This window comes from Euleptes europaea, chromosome 17 (genome assembly GCF_029931775.1).
Source record: "Euleptes europaea isolate rEulEur1 chromosome 17, rEulEur1.hap1, whole genome shotgun sequence".
Taxonomy (NCBI): Eukaryota; Metazoa; Chordata; class Lepidosauria; order Squamata; family Sphaerodactylidae; genus Euleptes; species Euleptes europaea.
The window spans coordinates 1,863,969-1,875,264 of record NC_079328.1 but is presented as its reverse complement, the minus strand read 5'-3'; the positions used below and the strand labels follow the sequence as shown (position 1 = coordinate 1,875,264).

Sequence of the window (11,296 nt, the reverse complement as noted above, 5' to 3'; positions counted from 1 at the left end):
GGAGGATTGATGGAAATCACATTTAGAAACCTTAGCAAACAGTTTGTGCTCGCGCAGCCGCTGCAGGACCTCGCGCACCAGTTGTACGTGCTCCTTCATGGTTTTGGTATAAATGAGGATATCGTCCAAGAAAACCACCAACAATAAATCATGAAGCACTTCATTAATTAATTGCATGAATACACTCGGAGCCCCCGAAAGTCCGAACGGCATCACTAAATACTCAAACATTCCAAAACAACTGGAGAAGGCAGTCTTTGGTTCGTCCCCTTCTCGTATGCGGACTCGGTGGTAAGCCTCCACCAAATCCAATTTGGTGAAGATTCGGCCCTCTTTCAATTGTGCGAGAAGGTCTGGAATGAGAGGGAGGGGGTATGCATTAGACTGAGTGACAGCATTCAGTCTACGGAAATCAATACACAGTCTTAAGTCTCCCGTCTTCTTCTTGACAAAGAAGGCGGGGGCTGAGTATGGAGCCTTAGACGGGTGGATAAAGCCCCGTGCCAAATTGGTGTCCAAATAGTCTCGCAATACCGCCTTTTCATTAGGACTCATGGGGTAGACCTTCCCCTTGGATAATTTGCCATCCCCCACTATCTCGATAGCACAGTCCGTTTCCCGGTGGGGGGGCAGTTCGTCGCATTCCCGCACGTCAAACACATCGGCAAACTGGGAATACTCGTTGGGAAGCTGGGGCAGAGGAATCCCGATAGAAGGGGCCCCTACGAGGGCGGCTGCGGGAGTGTGCAGTACTCTGTCTTTATCATGAAGTTCACACGGGTTGCGGGGAAAGGTGAGCGTCCGCTCAACCCAGTCTATGGAGGGATTGTGCCCCAGCAACCAATTCATCCCTAACACAATGGGTGCGGTGATGGGGGCAATGGTAAAATAAAGTCGTTCCCAATGCTCCCCTATAGCCATGACGACCGCGGCGGTGTGGTGAGTTACAGGTCCTTTTTTAAAGTCACTGCCATCCATCTGGGAAAAGCGGATGGGTTCAGGTAGCCGCCTTCGCTTAACGCACAATTGTCGGGCAGCCTCTTCGCTTATCAGGGTGCGGGCACAACCCGAGTCAACTAGGGCCGTAAATTCTAACGTGGGCCCCCCTTTAGGCAGTGAGAGATTGACCTTTACATACACATTGTCTTCTTGAGCGCTTACCATCAGTGGAGCTCCTTGCACAACGTTCGGAGCGGTCTGCTGAGGAGCCCCCTTTACAGCAGACCGACGGCGTTTTTTGCCGGCATGTCCCAGTCTTCCTCCTCGCTGGAGGAAGCAGCTGCGGTATTTGTAATCCGTGACTCCGATGAGTCAAAGGCTTCATTTGTAATCCGTGGCCCCGATGGGCCAGGAGAGCCCGAGGCTTCGACTTCGGCGCGTGCGTGCAAGGCCGAGGGTGTGCCCCGTCGGCTTGGTGCGCCGCTCCAGCGGCGAGGTTGTCCCTCGGGAGGGGGCTTCTCAGGTTCGGTCGTTTTCGGACGAGACGGTCCCGGACGTCCGGGTCGGGAAGGGCATTGAGAAGCAAAGTGTCCTTTCCCCCCGCAAACGAGACAGACCCCGCTCTCAAAGCGTTTGCGGCGTTCGGTCACGGAGGGTCCTCCCCCCGAGGGGGGACGAGAGTCCTTAGGACCGCCGGGCCTGTCTCCACGGGTCTTGGTCTCCCGTCCAGTGCGTTGTCAGAACAGGAGCAGCAGTTGCTTTCGGTTTTCGATGTCAGCGGCGTGACGAACCCACCCTTCCACATCGGGAGGGTTACCTTGCATGAAAGCCCAGTGTTGCAATTCCGGGTTCAAACCTTCGCGGAAACACTGCACCCTGGTAGCTTCACTCCAGTCCAAAATTCAACTCGAGAGCGACTGAAATTCGCTTGCATACTGCGTGACAGATTTAGTCCCTTGGCGCAGTTGTTGCAAGGCAGTTTTTGCTCGCTCACCCAAATGCGGGTCCTTGAAACGGTGTCGAAGAGCGATCATGAAGTCATCGAGACTTCGCAAGACCGGGGAGCGGAGCTCATACTGCTGTACCATTCCAGGCGGCCGCCTCACCTTGTAGCAGGGACGCCACATATTGGACCCGGGATTCTTCCGAGGTAAAAGTCCGGGCCTGTTCGCGCATAAAAATGTCCACTTGCACCATAAAAAACGTCAGCTGGTCACTCGACCCGTCATACGTGATCTTCAGATCTCGGCGGGCCGGTGGAGCGGGACGGATGGGAGGTGCGGGGACCACAGGTGGGCCTGGCTGTTGCCCTCCGTCCGCCGGGGCCACGGGTGGAGTCTGAACCTTCAGGTCGTCCATGGCTTGAGCCATGTCCAGAATCACCGCGTTCATGGCATCCATCCGGTCCAGTAACTCCTGGCGCTCTTCCTGCCAGCGCTGCCGCTCCTCATCCATCTGGGCGGGATCGTCCTCGAACTCCAACCCGTGAACCGCAGTCCGTCTTGACCGCGCGTCGCTCTGCGGGAGCGACCAATGCCGGGGAGACTCCAGCCAGGTATTCAAGCGGGTGGGCTTGGGCTTTGTACCCAAACCCGATCCTGAATCAGCTCCACTGGGCGTTTTCCCAGTCAACTTCCCTTCCGAAGGGTCCAAGTCGGGCTGTTTGGGTACAGCGTTGTCCTTCTTGTCGTCGTCATCCCCGTTGCCTGCCATAGCTGTCCAAGAACGGTACAGGAGCAGGACAACGAGGCAGAGACTTGCAACTTAATGTGAGGGTTCCCAACCTCACTTGGGTAGGGAGCATGGATCTGACTGCTGCGGAGAGGATCCCATTTGGGCTCCTCACACATCTATAATGTCCCCAATGGGCATGAGAGACTGGGGTGACTACTATGAAGATCATCCCAGACATTTTGAACATTCGGAGTCATTTTCCCCGACATCTAAATCTGCACCGGCTACTGTTTCTAAAAGACCTTCATCTCCAGTACTTGAGATTGGTGGAGATGTGTCTGAGGGTTTCTGCCAGTTCCCAGATCAGTTCCAAAGGGGTATCATACCTAATGCCAGATGAGTCCATTAGTAGATCTCTCAATGCATCCCCTATGGAGGATCTGCACATGTATGCAGAGCAGATGTTGAGAATGGCCAAGGCATTGGATGTAGAGGTCTCGACTACAGCCTGCCATCCTATGGATAAGATCCTGGGCAGATTGTATTCAGAATCTTCAGGAGTAGAGTAGTAGCCTTCCTTATGTTGTAAGGCCTTTTAGATTCCATCCTGGAGATATGGCAGAAACCAGCTCCTGCTACTGACAGGAGTAGAAGGCTTTTATACAATATAGAAAGATTCTGCGCCTTTCATGACCACACACCCTCCTCCTCCTTCATTGATCACGGAGGAGATGCAAGCCGCCCATTCCAAAGCGCATCTCTGGCTGACAAGGAAAGGAAAAAAACTAGACTCTGGGTTGTAAGGGTTATTTTTCTGCGGCACTTAGTATACGCATTTCAAATTACTAGGCGATCATGTTGGATACCAGTTATTTTTATGGGGAAAATTGTCTCCCTATTTGGATCTGATCCCAGAGGAAAAGAGCTCCTTGGTGAGGTTGCTCCAAACAGAAGCATTACGCCTCTCAAAGCAGCGGTTTAACGTGAGCAAACGTGCGGCTGCTGTAGCTCGTTATATGGCCACATCTGTGGTTTTAAGGAGACATGTATGGACTATATCTACAGTGCTACCCTGGGGTACACGTTAATGTGTAGATCTTCCATATGAGGGCAATTCCTTGTTTACAGAGAAAACAGATGACACCTTAGCCCAAATCAAGAAGAACTGGCAAACTGCCAAGTCTCTGGGAATTACTTCATCTCCTTCTCAGCCCAAGCAGAGACCCTACACCAGACACTGGACCCCATACCAGAGGGACCAGAGGCTCATCCCAAGACAACGGTATCCTAGTCATCGTCCTCAATATCAGCAATCTTTCAAAAAATGTCAGAATTCATCATCTAGACACAGGCCCAGGCCACAGCAGAATGCTAGGGAGCAAGGCCAATCTTCCCAAACGCCTATTTTCTGACTACCTCAGCATACCCAGGATTGGGTATTTGGGGACCGGTTGTCCCTTTTCTCCTCAGTCTGGTGAGAAATCACAACGGATGAGTGGGTCTTAGCCATAGTTGACAGAGGTTATAAGTTGAAGCTGAAGTCCACCCCTTGCTGCTTCGGGCTGTTCAAAAGTCCCTTCCTGAGCTGGCCTCAGAATTGCAATCGCTACTTTGTAAGGGAGCTGTTGAGTTGGTGGCTTCACCAGCTTCTAGTTTGGGATTTTATTCCTGTTTTTTCCGAGTCAATAAGAAGGATGGCAGCAAAAGGCCCATCCTAGGTCTGAGACGTTTAAACCGTTCACTGTGGTGGTAGACCTAAACCGTGGTGCTAGACCTAAAAGGCGCCTATTTTCATATATCTATTTGTAAGTCCCATCGTAGGTTTCTAAAGGTTCAGATATGCTACAGAAATTTATCAGTACCAGGTTTTACCTTTCGGGTTGTCCACAGCACCAAGCCTGTTTTCTGGTAGCTATTACATCAGCACACATAGTAAGTGAATTGGCGGCCCTTGGAGTGGACCCACCATTTTTAAAGGTATTCCCACAGAAGGTGGTTTTGTGTCCCTCAGTTCAATTTTATGTTTCCAGGTTCCATTTGAACCAGGAACTGATTCGCCCAGTGTTTTTCCCCAAACCGTCCTCAGAGGTGGAAAGAACTCTACATATGTTAGACAAACTTTATTGTTTTATTTACATTGTACTGGAGAGTTCAGAAAGGCTATGTCCTTGTTTATCTGCCACTCGGGTCTTAAGAAAGGGGACAGGGCCTCACCACAGTCCCTCTCTATTCGTTTATGCTACAAGAAGGCAGGGGTTCCATGCCCGGTGGGGGTCCACGCCCACTCAACCAGAGCGCATGCTTCATCAGCCCCATGTCTGCAGGGAGTTTCGATTGCAGAGGTGTGCCGAGTGGCAACACAGTCATCGGCGGATACATTTATGGAACATTATGCACTGGACCTGCAGGCGCAAGAAGAAGCGTCAATGGGGAAAGCTGTGCTTCAATTGTTATTTGTCTGATGTGAAGAGCTCGTCTCACATTCCACCTTCCTGGTAAGAGGCTTGGGATGGTCCCATATGTGGGACTGCACTTGAAGACCGACAATGAAAACAGAGTTGCACTTACCTGTAACTGCTGTTCCTTGAGATCTTCAGTGCAGACACACATATTTTCCTTCTACCTCACTGTGAGCGCTATGGGCTTTCCGGCCTGACTCCAGTGGCTCGCGGAACTGAGGGAAGGGGGCGCAGCATGCTGGGAACACATGGGTTGGGGCTGGAACGCCCACACAGGTCTAGCTCACTGTGCCCCGTAGCGGCTATAGCTTGTAAAACCTCTGGTAGCAGGCCTGCACAAGTGCAGTCCCATATATGTGCCTGCACTGAAGACCTAAATGAACAGCAGTTCCAGGTAAGTGCAACTCTGTTGCCTTGCACATGAAAGGTACCCTGCTGGAGCCAGGAAACTGTGGATCTTCCCAACTTTCATCCTTTGGGTGATGCCTATTTCAGTGGCATTGCACAGCAGCCATTTGCTGAGTGTGGGTGCTTCTCTCCTGCTCACTTCCTCTGGCAATCAGCTTAAGGTATGCACACACACACATGGTATGAAAAGGTGAGCAGAGTTATGAAGCTGCTGCTTCCATCTCACACTTGCCATAGCCCCAGTGTGGCATATTGTTTTGGTCCCGGGACCCTTAGCAGTAACTTCTTGGGCATAATGATCTGCAAAAGGAAAGCAGATTCATTCTATTTGTAACATTTGCTCCAACTGAGTGTCTTATGTCGAGAGATAATGGGTGATGGAAAGTGCTGTCAAGTCACAGGTGACTTACAGTGACCCTGTACGGTTTTCAAGGCAAGAGGTGAGCAGAGGTGGGTTGTCACCGTCTGCCTCCGCATAGCAACTGTGAACTTCCCTGGGGGGCTCCCATCTGAGTTCAAACCTGGGCTTACTCTGCTTAGCTTATGAGGCTGAGCTTAGTGTAGCCTGGGCCATTCAGGTCGGGGCAGTGAGATAACTAGGGTTGAGCTATCAATCATAAGTCTCCAAAATACAAAAATAGTATTGTAAACTGTGGTTTTTAGTCCCTTTGCAGCAAGGGCGACGCCAGCGGGTCCCGCGCGGTTTCCCCCGCAAGGCGGCTCGCCAAGGGGGCGGGGGGGGGCGGGGGCAGAGCGGGGGGGGCGCGGCTCCATCTGGAGCCCTGCCGGAAGGCCGCGGCGAGCGCATCCGGGTCGCCCGGGCCCGTGGGCGTCATGGCGGAGGGGCCGGCGGAGGGGGCGCGGGGGGCGGCCGTGCCCGGCGTGGCCGAGCGCTACTTCACCCGCTGGTACCAGCCCGGTGAGGAGACCCCGCCGCCCCCCCTCCCTCCCCCCCCTCCCCGGGCGTCAAGCCGTTGTGCAAAAGCGCGGGGGGGGGGAGACGCGCTGCTCCCCGGCCACGAAAAGCGCCCGCGGCCCCCCCCCCCCAGGGAGCGGGGCCCTGGCCCGGGGGCGCCGGCGGCAGCTGTGCCCGCGGCCTCCTGCTGAGCCCGGCGCCGCGTGGAAGGGGGCCGTTGGTGGCCCCGCGACCCCCCCGCCCCCGGACCCTTCACGGCCTCCCCCACCAACTCCTCGTGCCGGGACTGCGGCTCTGAAAGGGCCACGCGCTGGCGGGGGGAAGCAGGGCCGAGGGGCTCCACGCCCGGGGAGGGCCGCCCCTTGCCCCCCCCGCCCCCCCCCCCGCGCGCTCCTGGCCTCCGTGTAACCCGCTCGTTTCCCTCCTCCCCCCCCCCCGCCGCCGCCGCCGCCGCCAGACGTGAAAGGTCATGGGAGCGAGGACCACTGCGTGTTGCAGCACTCCAACCGGTGAGCCTCCGCACGGCCCGCTCTTCGGCGCGTCTGCTTGGAAGTGCGCCTTGGGGGGGGGGGCGGTTCCCACGCGGGCAGCCCAGGCCTCTTCTTGCATCCCGGTACGGAAACGCCCCCGGCGAGTGGAGTAACAAGAAGCAGCGGGATGCGGCGGTTCCGGTTCCGGTGTCCCGCCTGGGAGCCCAGGGTCAAACCCCCAGGCTGCCGGGGAAGCTTGCTGGGTGACCTCGGCCGGTCACGCACGCGGCCTAACCTACCTCACAGGGTGGTGAGGAGAAAAGGAAAGGGGCTGATACCTGAATTTCCCCCATACGCTAAAAAAAAAAAAAAAAGGCAGGCATCTTAAGACTGCAGCTTAATTCAAGCAGTCCTTTAAACGGTGGCCAATGTAATTGTTAGTGCGTGAAGAGTTGTTAACCAGATTCTGTGTGTGAATGAAATGGGAGAACAGGTGGGAGTTCTGTTGGCCTAAAAGTTATGTGTACGACACACGTGTACACTGAGAGCCAGTGTGTAGCAGTGAGACCAGGATGTACACAACCTGCTGTCAAATCCCCACTCTGCCACAGAAGCTGGCGGGGTGGCCTTGGGCCAGCCACTCTGTCACCTTGACCTACCTCACATGGTGGTTGTGAGGGTAAAATGGAAGAAAATGATGTTTTAAGCTGGTTGTTTCAGGGCTCGATTGCATGACTGAGGTTAAACCCCATTATCAGAACCAAGATACACATTTATCCCGCTTAAATAAAACCTTTAACAAACAGTGGGGTTCAATGGATCCAGAGGATGAAAAAATTGCTGCCAGTGTTCTCCAGCTTCATACAACATGGTTTCCTCAACATTAATGAGGTCAGTTGTCCTGTCGGTTGCCACTTTCCCCTTGGTGTTTTCCAAAAGTGCTTTTGATTGTTTCATGTAGCTCCGTTTGAGGGAAACTACTTGTCCTGTCCTTGGTCCAGCTGAGGAGACCACTGGTCTAAGCTGCTCACAAGCATAAAATCACAAGCATAAAATCACATGCAGAGCCAAATACACAAACTGTTTTTGAATGCTGAGCTGAAATTTACCATACATAAGGCCGCACTTCTGCAGGTAAAATTAGGCAGGGTTCAATTGATGCCACCGTTCTTTTAAAAAATGTTTCAATCCATTATATTTGTTCTGGCTCAGTTTTGTACTTCTCTCCAGTAGCTGTGGTATAAAGCACGCTGGCTTTCCTTAAGTAAAACATGCTTGAGAGAGCGTAACTTCAGATGGAGGGCATGCACTGAATTTGTTAACCTAGCAATGTAAGATGGAGCTTTAGTAGATAATGGTTCTAATTTCTTCTCTTGTAGAATTTGTGTCATTGCTCTAGCAGATGCCCATCCTCTTTTACAGAAGGGAAAAGCGATTGAGAGAATTAGCTACCAGATCAGTGCAAACTGTAGTCGGCTACAAAATAAAGTCTCTGGAAAGTCAAAACGGGTACGGCTCACGTCATTCTTACCTTGGCTGAAAGTTGAGGCCTTACTGCCACTTGTACAAATGTACAAGCCTCACGTGCCATCGGGACTGGATTGTAGACCGCCCTGCCCCCCTCTCTCTGAGCTGTGCGGCAGCTGGGAGAGGCTGCTGGTGCCTCACAGGGGCTGCTCGTGGTTAACTGACAGCTCAGGCTTGCGAAAATTCTTGGGCTGCCCTCTGAACTCATCACTGTCAATTGATCTGAGCTACAAATCAAATAAAGGCTTACCTGCAAGAAACTATCATTTTTGAATTCTCCTCTTCCCTATTCCAAGGTCTCAAGGCAAGTTGCAATATATATTACCCTACCAAGTCAATTAGGTGCTTAGCTCAGTACGCAAGGCCAGCCTAATGAGATTCATGCATGGACAGGGTATTGGTTACCCGCTATTAAAAGCCCATTACTCTGGCCAAAAGGGAGGAGGGGAAAACATGGTAATCAGTAATCCACAGCATGACTCTCATGTTCTTTTAGAAACGTTCGTTCCCTGCTTTAAATCTTTGAGAACATTTGTAGGTAGCAAACAGTAGCCACCTTGTAACTTTCCTATGCTCTGCTTCTGCCCAGGGTGCTCAGTTTCTAACAGAACTTGCCCCTCTGTGTCGCATTTTTTGCTCCGATGGGGAAGAATATACCATATACAGGTAAGTTAATAAGTGTTTTGCATTCCTGGACTTGAATCATTCTTGCTGTTTTTACTAAACTGGAAATTCTCTGCAGCTGCATAAGAGGAAGATTGATTGAAGTGAATGAAAACATTCTCAACAACCCATCCCTCCTGCAGCAAAAGGTAAGCCTCAGCAAGGGGCTGTCAGTCTCCTCCCCCCCCCCTCAATCCTTAGCCTCACTTCTCTGTTTTTTTTCTCCTCCTTGTAGCCTTTCACAGACGGATACATCGCAGTTGTACTGCCAAAGTTTGAAGAAAGCAAAAGTATTACTCGGGGGCTTCTGACACGGAAAGAGTACGAAGAGGTCTTGTCAAAACGTTTTAATTCCACTTTGTGATGATCCTACTTCTACAAACAGCAGCTAACAATACACAGAAGAACTAAATATTTCATAGTGAAAATACGGAGGGCAGTTTCCAGGGATCTCCTGTGACAAAGTGACTTCTTTGGTATTATACTTAAGGGGACAACAGAGACTGGATACAGGAATCTTCAGTTTATTATAGCAACGTGCTTTAAAAGCGACTAATTTTCACCAGAGTAAACCAGCCCATTTCACTAAATGTTAATCCTACACTCATAAGGGAGTATGCCTGTAAGTAAGCATGAACACTTCTATCAAATATAGTTGGAACCTGCCCTTAAAATACTGCTGAAATACTATCTTGCTTCTTTAAACATAGAATATTTTAATGCTAATAAAAACTTTTTAAGATCCAGGTTTCATTATTTTGTTTATTAAGTTTAGTCCAAAAGTGATGAACTACCATAGCAGTCTTGTTACCATGAAGAGTTTAATGGCTGAAATAGACACCTGGTTCCAGCAGGTTGGATGGGTCTCCACCAGCAGAAACCCCGGGGCTTTGATCCAGCAGTAATTTCCATCCACAAAAATCTTCCATCCATGGAACATGACTTCCTCCTGTCTCTCCTCTCTCCCTGCAGCCCAAAATACCCTCTGAAATACTGCTTCTGGGGACATGCCCCTTCCAGTAACTGGGGGTGGAGGGGTGGGAAATCATCTGCAGGACCCAACCCAAGATTTTCAATTGTGTTCATTGGCCTTAGATGAAGGGAAGGGTCACGGGGCGGGGAAATGTTGAACAAGAAGTGGTGGTTAACCGTCACTTCAGTGGCTGTTCTTTCCTTCAACAGGCAGCCTAGTCTTTTCTAGTGGTGGGAGGGGTGGAGAATGGTGAAGTACCTGCCTGCCACTCCCCCCCCCCCAGATAGCCTCCACTGTGCATCTCAGAGACAAATGAGAGGGAGACTCTCCTGTCTGCTGCAGCACATCATGTTCGGCATAAGGGGAAGTTCACAACCACACTGCTATAGCCATTAAGTTGCTAACAGATGATGCTGAGACCAGAACATTGAAATCCAGGGCTAGCGTGCAGGAGCTGACTCACGTTTCAGTTAGTGCTGCAAGCACCCGCTCAAAGCAAGCTCGAACTATCTTCATAATGCTACAATTTCTAAGGCACACGGAGTCACTTGGACTTCTGATTCAATACGCTTGGGTCATACCGTGAAAATTCTACTATTATAAAGGTGGGCATAATATTAAAAAAGAATAAATTCTTAATTCTAACTAGCTTAATCAAAACTACTGATATTTTTCATTCTTAAGCTTAAAGAACTTGGCAAACATTTATAAAAAGGGAATTTTCCAGAATGTCCTCATTAGAGCTTTCTTGTAATCCGTTAATGGAGCCAGAAGAAGGGGGTCAAATCCAGCCCTGAAGAGGTATTTTCTGCCCCCCCCCCCCCGTGATCCACCTACAGACATGGTGGCATGCTACTCTGAGGTAGGCCTTCCCTGGTACTCCCTTTTTTAAATAGTCTGCCAGCAAAACTAGGTAGGTACAGGGTCTTTGAATCACATTCATGATGCGTGATCCAAAAACCCAAAACCCAGGGAGCTTCCCCTATTGCATATCCAAGTGTGTCCAGTTCCTGTGTGCCTCAGCCTCCACAGCATCATCTTTGGAGCAAAAGAGCAAAACACTCACAAATATACATGACTACAAAAACAGCAGTATTAATAATGGAAAAAAGAACTACATTCACATTACAAAAATATGCAGTCAATAAAAACTGACTTGCTGTTGTTAACTGCCAAGTACCGTGACATCTATCAGATGTGAAAAGGTTACAAGAGCTTGCCTCTAACCTGGATTCACCTTTCTCAAAAGAAAGCAATTAGGAGGGGC

The 11,296-nt window shown here is 50.8% G+C and overlaps 1 protein-coding gene across 1 annotated transcript; it reads left to right on the top strand.

The window, feature by feature from the left end:
* Positions 1–6,314: 6,314 nt before the first annotated feature.
* ABITRAM (actin binding transcription modulator) lies at positions 6,315–9,420 on the top strand. The gene is made up of 6 exons (XM_056862937.1): positions 6,315–6,399; positions 6,854–6,905; positions 8,246–8,375; positions 8,983–9,059; positions 9,136–9,205; positions 9,292–9,420. The coding sequence occupies exons 1-6, from the start codon at positions 6,315–6,317 to the stop codon at positions 9,418–9,420; spliced, it is 543 nt and encodes a 180-aa protein (XP_056718915.1).
* The last annotated feature ends 1,876 nt before the right edge of the window (positions 9,421–11,296 follow it).

Coding starts and splice junctions, on each gene's coding strand:
- ABITRAM (XM_056862937.1), top strand. CDS start 6,315: ATGGCGGAGGGGCCGGCGGAGGGGGCGCGGGGGGCGGCCGTGCCCGGC. Junction 6,400..6,853: donor CACCCGCTGGTACCAGCCCG/GTGAGGAGACCC, acceptor CGCCGCCGCCAG/ACGTGAAAGGTCATGGGAGC. Junction 8,376..8,982: donor TCTCTGGAAAGTCAAAACGG/GTACGGCTCACG, acceptor GCTTCTGCCCAG/GGTGCTCAGTTTCTAACAGA.